This window comes from Cnephaeus nilssonii, assembly GCF_951640355.1.
Source record: "Cnephaeus nilssonii genome assembly, chromosome: 1".
Lineage (NCBI taxonomy): Eukaryota > Metazoa > Chordata > Mammalia > Chiroptera > Vespertilionidae > Cnephaeus > Cnephaeus nilssonii.
In genome coordinates this window covers 8,689,979-8,714,114 of record NC_137072.1, presented here as the reverse complement: position 1 = coordinate 8,714,114, position 24,136 = coordinate 8,689,979, and the positions used below count along the sequence as shown (strand labels likewise).

General features: G+C 38.7%; 1 protein-coding gene across 2 annotated transcripts in view; it reads right to left on the bottom strand.

Annotated features, from left to right (window-relative positions):
- Positions 1–24,136, bottom strand: part of MDGA2 (MAM domain containing glycosylphosphatidylinositol anchor 2) — a 981,798-nt gene that overhangs the window by 163,509 nt on the left and 794,153 nt on the right. For both annotated transcript variants that reach the window (XM_079779348.1, XM_079779347.1), the window contains exon 9: positions 493–762. In XM_079779348.1, the coding sequence (XP_079635474.1) occupies positions 493–762 (270 nt within the window). The remainder of the gene's footprint in view (positions 1–492; positions 763–24,136) is intronic.

The following is a 24,136-nucleotide window of genomic DNA, read 5'->3' as shown; positions in this document are numbered from 1 at the left end:
AGGACAAAATAGAAATTCACCACAAATTAAGAGTAATAAATAATTAAGAACAAATTATACAGAAAAAAACTCTTCTGCTATTAAGAAATCAAACAGGTGTTGGTTCCCAAGGGATTTTAGAATTGCAGAGTAAAATATGTATTCATTAACATCTGAAATTTTATCTAAATAAAGTTAGTTAACTAACCTTATCACCAACTCTACTTGAATTCACATAAACTTCTGTTTAATTTATAGGCACATAAACTATCTTAACTACTAAAATAGAATTTCCATCAAAACAAATGAATAGAGTTCTAACCAGAACAGTTGAGCTGCTCATAGTATGTGTCATAAATTTTCAAAATGCTTTCATTCTTATATTGGCATAAGCTTAAGATACCTTGATCTAATATATATATATATATATATATATATATATATATATATATATACACACACACACACACACACACACACACACACACACACACAAAATATTTGGGATCTTACCTGTAACAAGAAAGCTGCATCTCCCTGCTCCAGCTTCATTTATGATGCTACAGTTATAAACCCCATAGTTTTCATTGGAAAGACTCTTCACCGGGTACTCTGTGTACTCTTGAGAGTCAAACTGACCTGTCCGTAATAATTTGTTGCCCAAGCGCCACTCATAGGTCAGTACCCGTATGGGATAGGCTCTCAGAACCCGGCAGCTCATAGTGACACTTCGCTCTTGTCCTTGCCGGATTTCCAAAAATGCTGGTTCCACAGCAGGAGGATCTGTAGGAAAGAAATGTTGAAACAGGTAAAATATGTTGCAATAAGCCAATGGTTATTCTTTTTTTTTTAAAGAATATGTTTTTATTGATTTGAGAGAGAGAGAGAGAGAGAAAGAGAGAGAGAGAGAGAGAGAAAGGGACAAGGAGAAGAGAGAAACATTGATGAGAGAGATACATCGATTAGCTTCCTCTAGCATACCCTCAACTGGGGATCTAGCTCATAACCTGGGCATGTGCCCTGACCAGGAATCGAACCAAATACCTCTCAGTGCATGGGAGGAAGCTCAACCAACTGAGGCACACCAACCAGAGTAAGGCAATAGCTATTCTTATTGTGAAAAGCTATTTTAAAATATATCCAGCAACAGGGAAGGAGTATAAGAGGTGGATGGAGTCATATTTAGGCACAGGAGTTTCAGCTGGGGAAGGATGGAGGCACAGAATGGGCTGGTCCAACACCCGCATGTGGCATTTGTTGTTGTTGTTGTTGTTTTTAATCAGGAGGGATATCTTGGCTGTGGAGGTCCCAGTGAGGAGCAAGGAGTCCTAGCCCTTCATCAAGGGTTCCTTGCTGGGAAGGAAAGTCCCTGTAATTTTGGTCTGTAAAAACCAGAGGGAAATGAGGCTGAGGGAGACAGAAGGGTTGGTAAGATTCCTAGGCAGTTCCTCTTAAAGGGCCTGTACACAAACTTACTTGGACTCACTCCCTCTGAACTCCAGTGCTGGGGCAGCAGATTGAAGGGATCCAAGGCCATATGGTGAGGAACCAAACTGTCTGGCATTAGGGCAAGAACTGGGGGCATCTTTCTCCTAGACAAAAGTGCTCACACAGGTCATCCTTCCTCTGCTGAGATCTCTGCCCACACAGAGCTGACTGGCAGGAACCATAGCTGAGTCTCCATCAACCTGGCCCACACTGTCCCTCAGGACCTGATGATTCCATGAGATCCTGTCCCATCTAATTTGCAGCCCCTCTCAAGCTGTTTGGAGTGGTTTTTCTATATGAATGGCCTGTATTGGCTCAGGCTTCATACTTTCCTAAAATCTCTAAAACAAGTAGTAGCTGTACTCAATATGCCCCATACCTCTCAATAGGTGGTTCTAGGCTTGGCACTAGCAACAGCTTTTCATGGTTCACAGTTTGGCCTCTCCTAGGCATTTCCAAGCCCAACACAAGTAGCAACCATCTGCAGATCACTCTGTAACTCATGATGCGTGGCCCTAGGCAGGGCACAGGTAGTGGCTGACTTTATACCTCCCAGGAGGCCCCAGAGCCAGTGCACCCATTGGACAGCTTCAAACAATGCAAGATTAAAACTCTACCACATCCATGAGTAACACACTCAAGGGGCAGACTCAGTGAGCACCAAATCCCCACTGACGAAAATCCTGCTTCATAGGAATGTCTCCTTCACAGCAGCTCTTCCACTGTAGTTCCAGCTGGTCCTCTTAGCTGATTGGCTTGGAGGTCAATACCTCTCAGTGATGCCAACAGCAATCAAGGCTCAACAACAACAGGAAAATGCACACAGCCCACCCAGAGGTGCACCTAAAGTGCCCAGCTCAGGTGACTGGGGAGGCTGAGCCATTGGGCCCTATAGGGCACATACTACACAAAGCCACTCTACCAATCCCAGGAAACACAGAAGTTCTATATAACACATAGAAATAAACACAGGGAAGCAGCCAAAATGCAGAGACAAAGAAACATGTCACAAATGAAAAAAACAGAAGAAATCTCCAGAAAAAGCATGAAATAAAATGGAAGCAAGAAAACTACTATCTACAAAGTTCAAAACAATGGTCAAGGAACTTAGTGAGATTTTCAAGGAAATTAGTGAGAACATGAACAACATAAAAAGAACCAGTCAGGAATGAAGGATACACTAGCTGAAATGAAGAATAATTTATAGGGATTCAACAGTAGAGCAGAGGACACGAAGAATCAAATCAGCAATTTGGAATACAAAGAATCATAAAACACCCAGTCAGAAGAGCAGAAAGAAAAATAGAATAAAAAATATGAAGATTATATAAGGAGCCTCTGGGACAACTTCAAGCGTACCAACATTCTCATCATGGCAGTGCCTGAAGGAGAAAAGAGGGAGCAAGAAATTGGAAATCTATTTGAAGAAATAGTTTGGCCAATGTGGCTCAGTGGTTGAGCATTGACCTATGAACCAGGAGATTACAGTTCAATTCCTGGTCAGGGCACATGTCTGGTTTCCAGGCTCTATCCCCAGGGTAGGGCATGCAGGAGTCAGCTAATCAATGATTATTTCTCATCATTGATGTTTCTATCTCTTTCTCCAACTTCCTTCCTCTTTGAAATCAGTAACATATTTAAAAAAAAGAAATAATGACAGAAAACTTCCCCTACCTGGTGAAAGAAATATACTTACACATCCAAGAAGCACAGAGTCCCAAACAAGAGACTAACACAAAGAGGCTAACACCAAGATGCATAATAATGAAAATGCCAAATGTTAAAGACAAAGAGAGAACCTTAAAAACAGCAAGAGAAAAGCAGGGAGTGCCCTAAGACTGTCAGTTGATTTCTCAACAGAAATTTTGCAGGCCAGAAGGGATTGACAGAAAATATTCAAATTGACGAAGAGCAAGAAACTCCATCCAAGATTACTCTACCCAGCAAAGATATCAATTAAAATTGAAGTTCAGATAAAAAGCTTCATAGACTAGAAAAAGCTAAAGGAGTTCATCACGACCAAACCAGTATTACATGAAATGTTGAATGATATTCTTGAAGAAGAAGAAGAAGAAGAAGAAGAAGAAGAAGAAGAAGAAGAAGAAGAACAACAACAACAACAACAACAACAACAACTCAGAACAACTCAGTCCCCAGGCTTTGGATACCCATTTTTAATAAATTAACATGGTATACACTTTTATTTTCTAAATTATTTGTCCTCTACTTATTTGACTGCCAGTCATAATATCACATGTAAACCTTAAGCAAACTTCACACATTGTACTACAGGTGAATGTGGTTTTCAACCCACAGCAACATGTTCATTTATCTGGCTTAACTGTGATTTTTTTCCATGTAATTAAAACTTGCTACACTTTGTACCTAATATATTTGTTTTTGATAGGAAGATTTCTAAAAGGTGTTACATACTTCTCTCATTATTTAGAGTAGTCAAAATATAGTCCCTTTCTTAATTACTCCAAATGTTCATAATTAATGACAATTATTTCCTGGGTGCTAACAATGGGCTTTATTTAATTAAAGAAATTGTATGTGACCACTTAAGATTGCACTGCACAACACAATCACATCCTTGATTAGATATTTATAGCAACCTCTTGAGCTGTACAATATAAAACTGTACAGCTTTACCTGTTATCCTTCCAGCAAGATACTAAAAGATTTTAGGACTACCACACCAAATGTTCCCTGTATCATATTCTTTTCCTGTTATTTCATATACATTTTAAACTATTGCTCTTTTCACTGCCAATCTGTTATTTGTTGAAAGAAGTTCTTGCTTCTTTCAACAAATATCTTTAAACTGTCTTTCTAATTCTAGTTTTATTCAAGAATTTAATGTGATTTTTTTTTCTTTAAAAATGTTTTTATTGATTTCAGAGAGAAGAAGGGAGAGGAAGAGAGAAACATTGATGAGAAACATTGATGGGATGCCTCCTGCACATCCTTTACTGGGAATCAAGCCTGCAACCAGGGCAACCTCCTGGGGTATGGGGCGTTGCTCAACCAACTGAGCAACACTGGCTGAGCTTGAATTTAATGTTTTTAGTTCTTCCTATATAACTGCTAAGAATTTTAAAAAAATGAATGGTTAGAAAACCATCTTGTCTGCCTATAAGTTTATGGTCTAATAAAATAGGCAGACATATAAATAGCTAATTTATAAAACTGAAGTAAAATAAACTATTCTAGGGTAGAAAGTAAAGAACTGAATAACACTTAGGAGGACTGACTTCCTAAGTGTTTCAACAAGGCATCTCAAAGAAGGTGATACTTGAGCTGTGATTTCCAGATATAAAGAAAACGATTAGGTTGGTAAGCATGAGCAGACATTCCAGGTAGGGGGATTAGTTCATGCAACTAATATAGAGATATAGAGATGGGGAAGTATCCAGAGAAATAGAGATGAGTTAGCATCTCTTTTTCAACAGCATGTGATTATATTCTATTTTTTCCCAGAAAGTCTGATGATCTTTCTATTTTACTCAGAACTCTTAGCACTTTATTCATTTACATATACTATAACTACTGGTATATTTGGGTACAAATGTACCTTCTTATTTTGTACTTTCTATTTGTTTTTTCTTTGATTGTCTTATTTTAGATTGATGGATTACTTCTTTATTTCAGTTTTTCCTGCTACTAGTTGTGAATTTAATTATTCTGTTTCTATTATTTTATTGATTATCCAAAAGCATGCAACATGCATCTTAAGTTAGCTAAAAACATTGATTAGTACCTTTACCATCCTTCTGGGCAAAGTAAGAATATTAGAAGAGTTTGCTTATTTTATTCACATTCTAACATTTGTTACCAAGCCATGAATTTTAATTCTCTCTTGTTTAATTAAAAATTATTGGAAATTATAGTAATTTTATACCTGCATTTTTATTTAGAATTATTCAGATATATGCTAGCTTATTTGCCCTTACAGTACTTCCTTCTTTCATCATAGACTTTCCAAATTTGTGATTACTTTCCTTTTGCCTAAAGTTCATCATTTAAAAATATCTTTAGTGAACTTTCTAATACGATTTTATAAAAATATTTTAAGCTCATTCTTAAAGAATATTTTCCTTGTACATAGGATTGTAGGTTAGCAGTATTTTCTTTCAGCACATAAGGATATTATTCCGCTGTCCATTATTGCTGTAGAGAAGTAAGCTCAAAGTCTTACACTTTAAAGTGTATTTCTTTTTTCTACCAGCTACTTTTAAAATCTCTTTGTCTTTGATATTCCACAGCTTTAATATAATGTTTTCAGGTATGGGTTTTTCTTTCACTTATAAGTTTGAGGTTTTCTTGGCTTCTTAAATCCATTGATTTAAGTTTATAGTCTTTCATCTAAGTGATTTTTGAAAATTTCTAATCAGTCTTCAAGTGTTCTTTTCTTTCTATCCTCATTTGAGGGTCTTTTTTGTTCTCTCTTCTATGTCTCTTAGCATTTCATTCTTTGGAATACACATTGAGAATAAACCTTTGCTATTAGGATTAAATGTTTTAGTGTGTGGGTCAGTGCTCTAACCACTGAGCACCACTGGCCAGGGCTGGAATCAATGATAGTATTTGATGTGACTTAATCATCTGAGACAGAAAACTTGAAGAAAACTTTAGCAATTGAATAAATTTCCAGGCAGAGATTTATTTTTGTGTACGTAATCTGCAATACATGAAAACAAATTTATAATTAATTCATTGAAAATATAAGCAAGGTTGATAATAAAAAGTCTCTATCATATCAGTTTGTAAATACAAAGCCACTGATTTAGTATATTGTATTTAATGTTATCTTTATTGTTTTTTAAAAATTACTGTGATCTTTCATTCATTCACTAATTTTCTCAGCTGCCTAACATAATTTCTCTTCTCATATCTTACTGAAAATAATTATTCTAGAATGGAAATTTTAGGGACATTACTTTATAGTTAGCAAATAATTATGCTGTTCTTACTCAACTGCTCTTTAAGATTATATATGCTATTATTAAAACTAATATGTATATAGTTGAAGATTGATTCTAATTTTAATAAATGTTGTCCTTATAATATGTACAATATATTGCTTTATATCTTTCTGACTTCATAATTTTGTTGAATTTTAACATAGAAAGTTATAGAAATACTAGTGGCCTGGTGCACGAATTCGTGCACATTGAAAGGAAATCAATTAGAAGAAATATTTTGTTTGTTTATTTATTTATTTATTTATTTATTTATTTATATATTTTTATTGATTTCAGAGAGGAAGGAAGAGGGAGAGAGATATAGAAACATCCATGATGAGAGAAAATCATAGATCAGCTGCCTCCTGCAAGGCTCCCACTGGGGATTGGGCCCACAACCTGGGCATGTGCCCTTGACCAGAATTGAACCTGGGACCTTTCAGTTCGCAGGCCGATGCTCTATCCACTGAGCAAAACTGACTAGGGCTAGAAGAAATATTTTAATATCGTTATTTGCCCTTTCTCTATAATAGAAGTGTCAACCAAATTCATGATCAATAATGACAGATGGAACCACACAACGTGCGATTGGCACCAGTGAGAGCTTTATATGTATCACGCATGCACAAGTCAACTGAGCCTTTTATAGATATAGAATAAACTTGCTTAATTAGACCTGCTTTCTGATTTAGCTAAACTTTTTCCAGCCCAATGAAGCACCCCAACTTGTCTTTCAGGTAATTGTCAGCAACACAACGATAAATATCAACATGAAGCAGATTATTATTATGGATCATGCAAGGAGAAAAAAGGGTAAAATATTTAACTGCAGCAATGTTTGACTCTATTCTGTGCAGTGAGAAAACCTGACATCATTTTGAAGGTCCACCATTTCTTATTTCTTTTCAGTCAGGTCAAGTTTCTCAGCTTTCTAAATCTCCGTTTTTCCAGCTAATGAAAGGAAAATAGGATTCCACTGAGTCTCCTATATACCTATTCCAGGACTTTTGTGAGGATCAAATGAGATGAGGCATGGAAAAACACTTCACAGACATTTGGTTACAGTGTCAAATGTTCCCACCTGGCTATAAAGCAAGTCGTGTTCCTGGGCTGAAAAAATTGCAAGGAGGCTAGTTGCTAGGGAGAGGAAGATGGGTATTGCTACATGACGTCATTACCCGACGGTCATAAACAACATAGTAGCCTGTAATACATATAGATTCTATTTGAATTCTGGGACCAAATTCTCAATTCTTTATCAGTTTCATTTAGTAAAAAGAATATTAAGATTAACATGACCACATGCCATATTTATTATCAAGCTTTGAAAAAGTAAAAATTAACTCTAGAACTTTTATATCAGAAAAAAAATGTTCATTTTCAAGTTCTATCCTCAGAAAGTAGTAGAGTCCAAGAACCTCACATTTTCCTTGAAGGATAATGTCAATTGTCTTTGAAAATGTTAAATGGAAGGGGTTAAAATTAGAATGAGTTAATTTCTAGTATTTTCTTCCTTTGACAAGAATAGACACCAACTAATAAAACCAGAAACACAGAGAAACTGCTCATTTTCGATTCTCATTATAAGTGATTATAACTAGAAAATCAATTTATTTTATTTCTGCCAAAATTTCTACATCCAATATGAAATGGTTATTTAATAAAACCCAAACTAGGTAAAACATGAAGCTATATTGATCTACCAAAAATATATTTTATATGTTGTATTTATATCTACAAGTCCATTCTGCATTGCCATTTTACATGTTTATTACTCTAATTAAGTCATAGAATTTTACTTAAGAAAACAGATGTCTACTTTTACAAATATAATATGAATTCATTAATCTTGTATAAATCTATTACACAGATAATAACAAGCAATAATCTAATAGCTATCTTAGTAGATATAGAAATTTTCACAAAGAGGAAACTAAGCAAAAACATTATCCTTGAAATCTTGCTACGAAATTGGAAAGCCCAATCTTAGGCCAAAAAGAAGTAGATGATGATGTAGTCTTGGTAGTAAGGAGATTAAAAATAAATCCCATCAGAAGTCCTGCCCACAACTCTCAGATAAAAAAAAAAAAAGAAAGAAAGAAATCCTATCTAATAAAAAGGTAATATGCAAATTGGCCATCTCTCCAACACAGAAGATGGCTGCCCCCATGTGGTCAAAAATGGCCACCCCCATGTGGACACAAGATGGCCACCACAAGATGGACAGCTGGGAAGGGCAGTTGTGGGCAATCAGGACAGCAGGGGAGGACAGTTGGGAGGGACTAGGCCTGAAAGGGAGGGCAGTTGAGGAAATCAGGCCTGCAGAGGAGGACAGTTGGGGGTGACCAGATGTGCAGGGGAGGGCAGTTAGGGGCAATCAGGCCGGCAGGGGAGCAGTTAGGCGTCGATCAGGCTTGCAAGGGAGTGGTTGGGTGGTGATCAGGCTGGCAGGCAGAAGCAGTTAGGGGCAATAAGGCAGGCAGGCAGGCGATCGGTTGGGAGCCAGCAGTCCTGGATTGTGAAAGGGATGTCCCAGATTGGAGACAGTGCAGGCTGGGCTGAGGGACCACCCCTCCTATGCACGAATTTCATGCAACAGGCCTCTAGTCTCTCTATATAAAGGGCCAGGGTCGTAACATTCACAATGACCAGAGGCTTGACCATTCACCAGGCTGCACATGCAGCAAGCGAGCGGACTAAATTGCTGACCTCTCAGAGAGAGAGAGAGGTGGGGCTGATCATCAGCAGCAGCAGCTGCTGGCGAGGCCCAGATAGAGAAGCTGGGTGATCAGACCCTGCTTCTCTCTCCCTCGCCAGCAGCCAAGCCTCTCTCTCTCCCAGAGGGCAGCAGTTTAGCTGATACCAGCAGCCTGGGGCAGCTTCTAATCAGCCCCGCCACTATGCTCAGGCCTGGAGATAGGCCCGGAGATGCTGACTGTTATAGAAACCGACCAATCAGAACCAAATCTGGGTGAATAGCAAGAAGCCAATGGCTGCCTAGGAGGCGGAGTTTTTGATGCTGACTGGCATAGAAACCGATCAATCAGAACCAAATCTGGGTTAACTGTGAAGGCAGAACCTAAGGTGGGGGCTAAGGAAGGGTTTTAAGGGAAATAGCTATTTGGTGTAAGGTGTAAGAATGTGATTCAATTTTTTAATGACCGGTTTGGCAGTATAGTGCATATGGCTGACTATCAGTCCAGATATAGGTATTATGTGTTTTTGTCTGCCAAGAGCATCTCCTCCTGCTGAAAAAGGCTCCCCCCCCCCATTTAAGCAATCCTATCCTATATAATCTATCTATACTAATAAAACAATAATATGCTAATTAGACCGGGTCGACCAGCCATCTTCCAGACGTTCAACTTCCTTCTGGACAAAGTCATAGTGGTGGGGCCGAGGCAGAGGTTATTAGGGGTGATCAGGCCTGCAGGGGAGGGCAGTTGGGGGCAAGATCAGGCTGGCAGGAGAGGGCAGTTAGAGGCGATCAGGCAGGCAGGCAGAGAGGTTAGGGGCAGTCAGGCCGGCAGGGGGTCAAGGTAGGGACAATCAGGCCAGCAGGCAGAGGGGTTAGGGGTGACCAGGCAGGCAGGCAGAGGGGTTAGGGGAAGTCAGGCAGGCAGGCAGGCAAGCGGTTAGGAGCCAGTCATGCCGGATTGCAAGAGGGATGTCCGACTGCCAGTTTAGGCCCAATCCCAGTTGGATATCCCCCAGGGTGTCCCAGATTGGAGAGGGTGTAGGCCAGGCTGAGGAACCCCCTCTGTGCAAGAATTTTATGCACCGAGCCTCTAGTGAAAAAATAAAAGGAATCCAAATTGGAAGGGAAGAAGTAAAACTGTCATTATTTACAGATGACATGATACTACACGTAGAGAACCTAAAGAGTCCACCAAAAGGTATTAAAATTGATAAATGAATTTAGTAAAGTAGCAGGGTACACTATTAATATTCAGAAATCAGTTTCATTTTTATACACCAATAAAAATCATCAGAAAAGAAATTAAGAAAACAATCCCATTACAACTGCATCAAAAATACATAAGAACAAATTTAATCAAGGAGGTAAGCAATATCAGAAAATTATATTACATGGCAGAAAGTAATTGAAGATACAAGTAAATGGAAACATATACCATTCTCATTGATAGGACGGATTAACATCTTTAAAATGCCTACCCTATCCAAAGCAATCTTAAATTTTAATTCTATCCTAATTAAAAATACCATTTTTTTTCACAAAACTAGAATACATAAGTATAAAATGCATACAAAACCACAAAAGATCCCAAATAGTCATAGACAAATTGAAAAGAAGATCAAAGATGGAGGTGTCATGCTATCTGATATCAAAGAATACTATCCTCTCTAATAAAATGGTAATATGCAAATTAACCATCACTCTGCTACATAAGCCACGCCCACCAGCCAAGCCACACCCACCAACCAATCAGGGCGAGTATGCAAATTAACCCCAATCTAAGATGGCTACAGCCACAGAGAGCAAGGTTTCCCAGGTAACAGAGCAAGCCAAGCTTTCCATAGCCGTTGCAGGCCTCAGCCTCCACTCAAGCTACAAAGTTTCAATTATAGAAGGTAAACAAATTCAAACAAATGGCGGCAGAATGGAGCTTGAGAGAGCAGGCCAGGGTTGCCGGAGGCAACAGGGGAAGCAAAGCTTTCCACACACCCTGGCTGGGCTCACCCGCTTAAGGCAACAAAGTTTCAATTGTAGAAGGTGAATTAACTGCCACAGAAATGGCTGCCGCCCCAGGCTACAAAGTTTCAATTGTAGAAGGAAAATAAATTCCAGATACCAGGGCCTCCCCTTGGGTTGCCAGGGGGCGTGGCTGGCCTGCAAACCACCATAGGCCCCTCGCTCAGGCCGCCCCACACCCCAAGGGAACCCCCACCCTTATCTGTGACACCCTTCAGGGCAAACCAGCTGGCCCCCACCCCTGTACCAGGCCTCTATCCTATCTAATAAAAGAGTAATATACAGATTGATCATCACTGCAACACACAATATAGCTGCCCCCATGTGGTCAAAGATCCTGCCTCCATGTGGACACAAGATGGCCACTACAAGATGGCCAGCAGGAGAGGGCAGTTGGGAGGCACCCGGCCTACAAGGGAGGGCAGTTGAGAGGGACCAGGCCTACAAGGGAGGGCAGTTGAGAGGGACCAGGCTTGCAAGGGAGGGCAGTTGGAGGTGATCAACCCTGCAGGAGAGGGCAGTTAGGGGTGACCAGGCTGGCAGAGGAGGGAAGTTGGGGGCAAACAGGCTGGCAGGGGAGCAGTTAAGCATCAACCAGGCTGGCAGCGGAGTGGTTAGGGGGTGATCAGGCTGGCAGGCAGAAGCGGTTAGGGCCAATCAGGAAGGCAGGCAGGCAAGCAGTTGGGAGCCAGCAGTCCTGGATTGTGAGAGGGATGTCCGACTGCCCGTTTAGGCCCGATCCCACTAGGATCGGGCGTAAACGGGCAGTCGGACATCCCTCCAGGAGTCCCAGATTGGAGAGGGTACAGGCTGGGCTGAGGGACAACCCCCCGCCGTGCACGAATTTTGTGCACCGGGCTTCTAGTAAGGCTATAATAATCAAAATGGCATGGTTCTGGCATAAAAAAGAGACACAGAAACAAAAGAAAGAATAAACAAATGGAACTACATCAAACTAAAAAGTTTTGGAACAAAGGAAACCATCAACAAAATGAAAAGACAACCTACCAATTGGGAGAATATAATCCCCAATAAGGGATTAATATCCAAAATTTATAAAGAATTCATACAACTTAAAAACAAACAAACAATTGAATAAAAATGGGCAGAGGACCTGAATAAACACATCTGCAAGAGAGGATACAGATGGCCAATAGACATATGAAAAGATGCTCAACATCACTAATGGTCATCAAAAGAATGTGAATTAAAACAACAATGAAATATCACCTCACATCTATCTGAATGGTTATTATCAATAAATCAACAAACAAGTGTTGGTAAAGATGTGGAGAATTGGGAACCTTGGAACATTGTTGATGGGACTGCAAATTGGTACAGCCACTGTTGAAAACAGTAGAAGGTCCCTTTAAAGTTGAAATTAAAAATTAGAAGAAACTTATGACCCATGTTGGGATATTTATCCAAATGAAACACAAAACATGAATTCAAAAATATATATGCACCCCTATGCTCATTAGCCAACCTATGGAAGCAACACAAGTGCCCACCAATGCACAATTAGATAAAGAAAATTGATACACCTATACAATGGAATATTACTTATCTATAAAAACAAAGAATAAAATCATACCATTTGTTACAACATGGATAGACCCAGAGGGTATAATACTAAGTGAAATAAGTCAGAAAGAGAAAGACAAATATCATACAATTTCACTTATAAGTGGAATTTCCAAAATTTATAGGGAACTCATACAACTTAACAAAAGGAAGATAAACAGTCCAATAAAAAAAAATGGGCAATAAACCTAAATATACACTTTTTGAAAGAGGACAGAAGGAAGGCTAAGACACATATGAAAACATGCTCAAAGTCACTAATCATCCTAGATATGCAAATCAAAACGACAATGCGGTACCATCTCACACCTGTCAGAATGGCTATCATCAACAAATCAACAAATGAGAAGTGCTGGAGAGGATGTGGAGAAAAAGGAACCCTCGTGCACTGCTGGTGGGAATACAGACTGGTGCAGCCACTGTTGAGAACAGTATGGAGTTTCCTCAAAACACTAAAAATGGAACTGCCATTTGACCCAGCAATCCCACTTCTAAGAATATATTCCAAGAAACTAAAAACACCAATCTGAAAGGATATATGCACCCCTATGTTCATAGCAGCACAATTTACAAAAGCTAAGATTTGGAAACAGCCTAAGTGCCCATCAGCAGATGAGTGCATTAGAAAACTATCGTAAATCTACACAATGCAATACCAAGCTGCTGTAAAAAAGAAGGAATTCTTACCATTGGAACTGGAGAGCATTATGCTAAGTGAAATAAGCCAGTCAAAAAAAGATAAATATCATCTGACCTCACTCATTGGTGGAATATAATGAACATCATAAACTGATGAACAAAAATAGATATAGAGACAAAGAAGCATCAAGCAGACTGTCAAACTTTAGCGGGAAGGCAGGGGAGATGGGGGGCGGTAAGAGATCAACTAAAGAACGTGCATGCATGCATATATGCATAACCAATGGACACAGACACTAGGGGGGTGAGGGCATGTGCCGGGGAATGGGGGAAGCTGGGGGGAGGTCAATGGGGGAAAAAGGAGATATATGTATTACTATTGATAATATTTTAAACAATAAAAAAGAAAAAAAAGGAATGTAAAGAACAAAATAAACAAACAAACATAACAGAAATAGACTCTGATACAGAGAACAAACTCTTGTTTGTCAGATGGGAGGGGTTGCTGGGCTGAGTGAAAAAGGTGAAGGGATTAAGAATAACAATTTGAAAGTTTCACAATAGTCACAGAGATGTAAACTACAGCTTAGGGAATATAGTAAAAAATATTGTAATAACTATGTATGGTGCCAGGTGGGTACTAGTCTTATCAAGGGTATAACTTCATGAATTATGTAAATGTCTAACTATTCTGCTGTACACCTGAAACTGATATAAAATCATATTGAATGTCAGCTATAATTGAAAAAGAAAATGAATAAAATAAACTTCAAAACAACAAAAATGATACAGACAGAAAAAAATGAACATCATCTCCAAAAATATAAAAGGGAAGTTGTATAATTTTCAGTTTTTGCTCTTGGCTTATAATTTACTCCCAAAAGTGTTTTAAACAGGAGTATCACAAGACATCACTTATATGTGGAATCTAATGAATAAAATAAACTGATTAACAAAATAGATCCAGAGACATGGAAGCATTGAACAGACTGACAGATCTCAGAGGGAAGGGTGTGATGGTGGGAAAGAGATTAACCAAAGAATTTATATGCATTTATGCAAAACCCATGGACACAGACAATAGTGTGGTAGTTCTGGGGGGGAGGGTTACAGGTGGAGGGAGTCAAAGGGGGAAATAGGGGACATCTGTAAATACTTTCAACAATAAAGATAAATGTATTTAAAAAGTGTTTTTATATTTAGTAGCTATTTTAGTTATCTTATTTTCTTTGAAGGTTGAAGACATTCTTTAAATATTATGTATGTATACATGAAATATTTTAAACTAAGACAACAAACCAAACTAAACAAGAAAACAAAACCAAAATGATTGTAATTTCAGTGGCTGCAAAATTATACCATCAAATATAGTGATCACATGTACTATTTTACTTGTTTGCCTTATAAAAAAGATAAACACTCTGATGAAAAATAATGTTAGGAACCAGTTATATACAGAAAATATTAAAATTAATATATCACTCTAATTTAGTCAACAAAATGGCTCTCTACTGTAATTTAAGAAAAATATTTAACACACATGCCAATAGTCAAGAAATACAACAAATATGTTTATATAGATACTAGAGGCCCAGTGCACAAAGATTCGTGCAAGAATAGGCCTTCTTCCCCTGGCTGCTGGCACAGCCTTCGCTCCAGCCTTTGCTCCAGCCAGAGCCGCCTTCCACCTCTCGCCTTGTCACATCAATTTGCATATTCCCTCCTTATTGGCTGTGGGTGCTGCCATCTTTGTTGTGGAGTTACAGTCAATTTGCATATTCTGTCTTTATTAGATAGGACTAGAGGCCCGGTGCATGAAAATTCATGCTCTGGAGGGGGTGTCCCTCAGCACAGCCTGCCCCCTCTCACAGTCCAGAAGCCCTCAGGGGTGGGAGGCGACCCAGTGATCAGGGGAAGGCGACACCCATCACACCTCTGCTGCTGCCACTGCCAGCAGACCAAGCCTTGGCTGGCCCTGGTTACCTGAGCCTCAGGCGGCCCTGGGCTGCTGGGCATCCGCCATCTGAGGATTGCCTGCACTTCGGGCCAGCCCTGGGTGGCTGGGCAGCCAACACCCGAGGCATGCCTACACCTTGGGCTGGCCCTGGGCTGAGGGGACTTGGGGCCGCCATCTTGTGGCTATGGGCACAGCCATCTTTGAGGGCATGGCAGTCAATTAGCATATTCCCTCCTTGTTAGATAGGATAGGGGATATAGGTAGTGATCTACACACCCACTTACTATCCTACTGAAAATAATAATGGAACCCTTTAGTGTATGGTTTCAGAATATACTTCAAAACAGCCAATAACTCTCTTAAAAAACACATAGTGTTTCATTATATTTTGTATAGTGGTAATGTCATTAGCAAAACACTTTTTAATTTGTTGTAAATATTTATATGTCAAGTAACTGTAATCTGGAAATTGTTGATGGTAATAGAGGAAGAAATGTTTTCATTCTTCCTATTGTATCATAGTGGCTTCATTTGCAAACATTGGAAAATATTATAGAAGATTTATTTAAAAGTGCTGAAATTTTCCTGAAGAATGATTCAGAGATGTAAGATAATATTCGCATCTCCATTCACAGATGTTAGGATTATATTGATAACTGTATATTTACATTAAACAGTGAGTTTGCAAAATAGGTCCTTTCCCAAAGTGTCTGTATACAAATTTACTAACTGTAAATGTTAACACAGTGGATTAGTGTTCAACTTTGTAAAAATTTCTTTACTTCAAATTCTGAAAAGTTCTGACCATTCCTGACTTTTTAAAAGCCTTTATTATTTGAAAAACAGCTTATATTTGTCAATAAATAAATGTCTATTGAGATAAGGAATGGTATAAAACACCACAAAACACATTTTTCTAACTTTCAAGAAACTTTAAGAGACTGAACTAGTAAATAAAAAATAAAAATGTTATATATATATAAACATATATATATACTACGCATATATGTGTATATATTTTTAAATATGACAATATGCAAATGAGTGTCAGCCTCTTTGAAAAATAATACAAAGTACTTATCCTCATAGAGTATATGGCCCAGTTTGGGAAGACAAGGCATAAATATATGAACATTTAAAAATATAATGAGTAAGTTCAATCGAGTATAATAAATGTCAAGTGGTAGGTGGGGAATAAATAACAAAGTATTCATTTTCTATGTTTTCACAGGAGGAGAAAGTATGTGTGAGTTGGAGAGATCTAACTTTTCATGAGCTAATATTTTTTATTTTTTTATTGAAAATATTGGGTTGAGATTGGTTAATAAAATTATACAGGTTTCAGGTGTACAATTCTATGATATAACATCTGTATATTATATATGTGTTTACCACCCAAAGTCAAGTCTCCTTCCATCACCATTTATTCCCCCTTTACTCTCTTCTGCCTTCTTCCTCCTCTCTTTCCCTCTGGTAATTACCATATTGTTTTCTGTGTCAATGAGGTGTGTTGTTTTTTTCTTAATCCGTTCAATTTTTTCACCCAGTCTCCCAACACCCCTCCCTTCTGACAGCTGTCAGTCTATTCTCCATATCTATGACCTTGTTTCTATTTTGTTTGTTTATTTTGTTCATTAGTTTCCTCATATAAGTGAAATAATATGGTACTTGTCTTTCTCTGATTGGCTGATTGCCTCAGCATAGTATTTTCCAGGCTCATTCATGATGTCACAAAATATAAGATTCCTTTTGTTTAAAGGCATATTAGTATTCCATTGTGTAAATGTACCACGTTTTTATCCACTAATCTACTGATGGGCACTTTTTTTGTTTCCAAATCTTGGCTAATGTAGTAAATAACACTGCAGTACACAGAAAAGTGCATATATTCTTTTGAATTCGTATTTTGGGTTTCTCAGATATATACCCAGAAGTGGAATCACTGGGTCCTAAGTCAGTTCTATTTTTAACTTTTTGAGATAACTCCATACAGCTTTCCACAGTGGCTGCAGCAATCTGTATTCCCACAAACAGGGCTTCTTTTTCTTCACATCCTCCTTAACACTTGTTGTTTGTTGATTTACACATAAAAGCAGTAAAGGTGTGAGGTGATATCTCCTGGTTTTAATTTGCATTTCTCTGATGATTAGTGACATTGCACATCTTTTCATATGTCTATTGGCCATCTGCATGTACTCTTTAAAGGACTGTCTATTCAGGTACTTTGCCAATTTTTTAATTGGATTTTTTTGGGTTGTTGCTTTGTGTAAATTATTTCTAAATTTTGGATATTAACCCTTTATCAGCTGTATCATTGGCAAATATGTTCTCCCATTCAGTGCATTGTTTTTTTGTTTTTCTCAATTCCTACCAGAGGATATTTTTTCCATTGATCCCAGAGAGAATGGAATATAGGGGAGAGAAGGAGAAAAAGAGAGAGGGGAGAGAGAGACACATTGATGTGAGAGAGCCACATAAATTGGTTGCCTCCCATACCTTCCCAAGCAGAGCTGGGAATCTGCAACCCAGGTACATGCCCTTCCATGAACAGGCGGACACTCCAACCATTGAGCCATGCCAGCCAGGGCATCAATGGGCTGTCTTTTCATTTTGTTGATGGTTTCTTTGCTGGGCAAAATCTTTTTAGTTTTATGTAGACCCATTTGTTTATTGTTTCTTTTGTTTCTCTTGCCCAAGGAGATATATCAGAAAAAATACTGCCATGAGAAACATCAGAGATTTTATTGCATACTAGAGGCCCAATGCACTAAATTCGTGCAAGGGGCTCGGCCCTCACAGCTGTGGAAGTTTACCTCAGCCCTTGCAGCCCTGGCTTCGTCCAGAAGGTCATCTGGAAGAATGTCCAGAAGGACGTTTGGAAGGTTGTTCAGCTGTCCAGTCTAATTAGCATATTATGCTTTTATTATTATAAATGTTTTCTTCTAGTATTTTTATGGTTTTGAGTTTTATATTTAGTTATTTAGTCCATTTTTTAATATATTCTTGTGTATGATGTATGAAAGTGGTCTAGTTTCATTTGTTTGCATGCATGTGTTCAATTTTCCCAACACCATTTATTGAACAGACTGTGTTCACCCATTGTAAGTTCTTGTCTCCTTTGTCTAAAATTAATTGCCATGGAGGTGTGGATTTATTTCTTGGCTTTCTATTCTGTTTCATTGATCCATATGTCTGTTTTCTAGTGACATGATGTTTTGATTACCTTGTAGCATAGCTTAATGTAAAGTAGCAGGATTTCTTCAACTTTGTTCTTTTTCAAGATTGCTGTGGCTATTCGTGGTTTGTTGTGATTCCATATAAATTTTTCAAGTATTTGTTCTAGTTCTTTAAAATACACCATTGGTAGGAGTTCCTAGAGTTTATAGATTTCCTTGGGGAGAGTGGACATTTTAATGATGTTCTCTTCCTATCCATGAACACAGTACGTTTTTCAACAAAGGTTTATCTCCTATTTTTCTATTCAGTGTCTTATAATTGTCCAAGTACAGGCATTTTACATCCTTGGTTAAATGTATTCATAGATGTTTTATTTTTTGTGATGCAATTGTAAATTACATTGTTTTCTTAGTTTCCCTTTCTGATAGTTAACTATTGGTATATGAAAATACAACTGATTTCTGAATATTTATCTTGTATCCTGCTACTTTACTGAATTCATTTATCAGTTCTAATAGCTTTTTGTTGGAATCTTTAGAGTTCTCTATAATGACAGTTTTACTTCTTCCTTTCTAATTTGAATGCCTATTTTTTTTTCCTTGTGTGACCTCTCTGCTAGGAATTCCAGTACAAAGCCCAGGGCACAAAAGCCTGGAAGAAACCTCCACATAAAAACTGGCTATGAAAAGCAGCAGGGTTTATGTCTGCCAAGGAGTACCCCCTTAAAGAGCCAATGCACTATTTTTATACCCTTTGCTTTATTGAATCTTTGTAATACACCCCCTAATTAAAAACATTACACCAAGAAATAACAAAAATACTTAAAGCGAATCTATGCTTTCAGGGCCAAATGTCGTATTTTATTAGGATTCTGGAGATTGGGTATTTGATATACTGCCTATAACACACTGTGGAGAAACAATAAAGGTGGCACCCCATTTGTCCCATGAAGAGTGACCCTTGAACAACATATTAGTGAGGACTTCCTGCTGGTTATGCACCAAGAAAGCAGCAGCATCCCATCCTTGGATCACTACTACCATTTATCTTCAAGGTAATTAAAATCCCGCTTACACAAGATTCTCAAACATGCCTTCTCCTGTGATTCCTTCAACTTCCCTTTTACTGGATGGTAGAAGTCTTTTTCCCAGCCTAAGTTTCTGTAGTTTGCATGTTGATTTTTACAAGGACTTCCACAGTGTGTTGATGCCCTCAGGCCCCAACTAATTTCCTAAGAGGTTCAGATTAGCCAGGCTTTTACTACTTCTGAGACCTGAGGAGAGATGCTGGCAGCAAGCAGAAGTCAAACTGCATTTCTCCAAACCATGTGAACAACTCCAACATTTCAGAACCTCGCACATCCACTCCCTCTCTCATCCTGAAAATGGTTTCTCCCCAAGTCCAAAACTTTCACATTGTGATTGTGCTCGAGGGTGTCCCCCAGCTGCCAGCACCCAATAACCCTCTGCTGTGAATGAGCATTCCGACAAACCCAGGCTCTGCAGGCTGCAGTCTGAATGACACAGGGCCACACTAAGAAATGTCACCCCTCGTCACCCAGGTGGTTATTCCTTAGATTCAGGTGAGTCAGGCTCTTATTCTGGAAGAAAGCGTCTCACAGGTACCTGCAGCTGGGTGCACTGAGAAGGCAGAAGCAGATAACCAATCTCTCTATGGCAGTTAGGCTGACTCAGGGAAACATAGAGCCACCTTAAAACTGTTGTCCTGGAGTTGATTAAATCCCAGGCAGAGGTGAGCTGTTCTCTGGGTGCTGGTGAGAAGCAAGACAGGCTGCTCTGAGCTGGCCACTGACAGGTTGAATTTCTCCAGGGATACCTCCTTCAGGGCACATACTTCAGGTTTTCACCTCATTATAAGAGAGATCATTGTCCCACAGGCTGAGGAAACACTGACTGGAGTACTTGCCGAGTTCAAGAAAGACACAGTGACAAACCATGGAGGTGAGGCCATATGATGCAAACCATAGATACTTGAGGTTGCATGCTGAGTGCCTCAAGGTCCTAAAAGTTATCATGGACAAAACAACTCAAGTTCAGATGGGTCAGCTGGTTGTTACCATGAAGCACCAGGACAAGCTCCTTTAGAATCCTCACAGGTGTTACTGATTTGTACATCAGGTTTTGGAGTTTGTATCTTGGATTTCTCAGCTCACAGCTAAGTTTCTTCAGCTTGTTGTAATTCAGGTCCAGCTTACTCATGTTCCGATTGTAGAACATGGAGTAGACATCCTGTCACTGGCATATCTTGGAATTGACACGCCTTATGCCCAGCCTTTCCCCATTGCAAGTTGACACTGTTTGAGGGACAAGGCAGTGGACAGAAAGCCTCAGCTTAAACTTTGGTAGTGCTTTAGATAAAATAAAGTAACCTGGAGCTGCAGATCCATGATATCCAGGTCAACTTTAAGTATGTGACTCAGGATCTGCTTGACAAATGTCTTCTTTTGCATCTTATAAGAGCACAAAATGGTAGAAATTCACATCTGCAATGGAACAGTTACTTTCTCCCAGGCCATGTCAGACATGGATATCTCTTCTGCTCATTTTAATAACAGCTGGCAGGATCCCTGTTTTCAGTCATTCTTCAATTCTAAAATTTCTATTTTTCTTGGTTGGAGTACTTCCCTCTGAGCAGCATTGGCCTGGGAGAAAGTAACTGCCCCAACCTCTGAATTCCCTGTTGTCCCACCTTGCAGAGCTTAGGCCCTGCTGAGGAGTCAAATGCCTAAGCAAGAGCGTAGACTTATGAATGGATTCAGAGGATGTCAAATGACTGAGGTGTCTGTCTAATCACCCTCCTGGCTTCCAGCAGACCCAACTTCTGGCTCCAGAAGCCTCACTCATCTGATTGCTAGTGGCTCTGCCTTGATCTGGTCAGGGAAAAATCCAGGACAGACTGAATTGTTTGGCTCTGAGGTGGGGACACACCTACCAATTTCTCTGAAGTCTGAATGGCACTGCCCTTCACGGGAGATCCACTAACCCCATCCTCTCAACTCCACCAGAGTATCTTTCAGTGACTGAACCGAACAGGCAGCTGGCAGGTGGAGACAGGTGGAGGCGATCTCTGGGTGCCTTAGATCTTTTGCTGACTCACCCATGGGCCTGGGCCTGGTAAAAGTCAGCCTTGGAGTACAGCCTGGTCTTCCTCATGAGCACCCAAGCCCAGCAGAGGCAGCCACAAACTCTGCATTATTTGTAGCTCCAAACAGGTTATGGATGGCCAGGCACAGACACTGTCTGACATTGGCCTGCACCAGAGTCCCTCCACGAGGCCCAGAACCAAACAGCTTCAAACAACATCAGGACAGGTTCCAATAAACTTCACAAATAGCTCATTCAAAGGGAGATTACAGCAGGCACTAAACTGCTGAGGCAAATTCCACTTTTTCCTTTCTTTCTTTCTTTTTTTTTGTTTTTTGTCAGCACCTGCACAGCAGCTTACATGCTGTGGTTGAGGTTGATCACAGGCATGAATGGGCCAACAGCAATCAAGACTCAATTACAACAGGAGGGCCCACATTACCCACATAAGGGAAATGCCTAGACCACCCAAGGATATCAAGGAAACTGCACCGCTGGGTCCTACAGGGCACCTACTGCCTAAGGCAGCCCCACAAAGATGGGAAGTCATAGCAGATCTATTTAATACACAGAAGCAAATGCAAAGAGGCAGACATATTGGGGAGACAAACAAACAGGCCTCAAGTGAAAGAACAGGAGAACTCTCCAGAAAGAAAAAAATGTATGAAATTGAGGTAAGCAATTTATCAAATAGAGTTCAAAGCAATGATTGTAAGGATGCTCATGATACTTAGTGGGTACTACAACAGCATAAAAAAAAAAAAAATAAAAACCAGTTGGAAATGAAGAATACCATATCTAACATCAAAAATACACTGAAAGAAATAAAAAGTAAGTCATAAGAAATAGAGAATCAAATCAGCAATTTGGAAGACAAGGTAAAGAAAAATACTGAATCAGAACAACAACAAAAATAAAGTATTAAAAAGAATAAAGTTTGAACAATGTGGCTTAGTGGTTGAGCATCGACCTATGAACCAAGTGGTCATGGTTTGATTCCCAGTCAGGGAACATACTCTGGTTGCCAGCTCGATCCCCAATGTGGGGCGTGATGGAGGCAGCTGATCAATGATTCTCTTTTATCATTGACGTTTCTATCTCTCTCTCCCTTTTCCTTCCTCTCTGAAGTCAATAAAAATATGTTTTTAAAAAAAGAATGAAGATACTTTAAGGGACCTTTGGAACAAAATAAAGTATAACAACATTTACATCATATGGAGTACCAGAAAGAAAAAAGAAGGAGCAAGAACCTCTTTGAATAATGATCAAAAACTTCCTTAATCTGGTGAAAGAAATAGAAACAAAAATTCAGAAAGTGTACAAAGTCCTGAACAATATGAATCCAAAGAAGTCCACACCAAAACACATCATAATTAAAATGGCAAAGTTTAAAGACAATGAAATAATGTTAAAAGCAGCAAGAGAGAGTTACCTACAAGGGAGATCCCATAGACTGTCATCTAATTTTTCAATAGAAACTTTTCAGTCCAGAAGGGATTGGTAAGAAATATTCAAAGTAATGAAAAGCAAGGACTTACAACAAAGACTACTTTAACCAGCAAGGCTGTCATTTAAAATTGAAGGAGAAATAAAGAGCTTCCCAGATAAGAAAAAGATAAAGTTTAAAAAAAGATAACATTTGTTACCACCAAGCCAATATTACAAGAAATGCTAAAGGGTCTTGTTAAGATGTAGAATAAAAAGAAAGAAAAACAAACAAAAAATACAAAAGAAAAACAAAATAGAGGAACATAGTGAAAAGAATAAAATGGCAATAAAAATGCCTGTCTATAATTATTTTAAATATAAATGGCTTAAATGCCCCAATCAAGACGTAGGGTAGCTAAATAAGAAAGAAAGCAAGACTATATATATATAGACTTTAAAACAAAGGCTATAGTCAGACACAAAGAAGGATACTACATAATGATGCAGGAAACAATCTCAGAAGAAGATATAACTTTTGTAAACAATTATGCACCCAACTTAAGAGCACCTAAAAAAATAAAGCAAATCTTGATGCGCATAAAGGGAGAAATTGACAGTAACACAGTCATAGTAGGGTGTTTTAACACTCATTAACATCAATGGATAGATCTTCCAGACAGAAAATCAACAAGGAAACATTGACCTATCAATATTTAATTGATATCTTTAGAGTATTTCACCCCAAGTGGTAGAATATACATTGTTTCAAGTGCACATAGAAAATTTTCTAATATAGACCCATGTTAGGACACAAAACATGTCTCAATAAATTTAGAAGATTTAAATCCAATCAAGCATATTTTCTGACCATAATAACATAAAACTAGAAGTCTATCACAAAACTGAAACACACGAAATCATGGAATTTAAATACATTGTTAATAAACTATAAATGGTTTAACAATAAGATCAAGGAAGAAACAAAAAAAGAATACTTTGAAAATAAGAACACAGATAACCAAAATCTTTGGGACACAGCGAAAGCAGTCCTAAGAATAGAATTCATAGCATTACAGGCCTATCTCAAGAAACAAGAAAA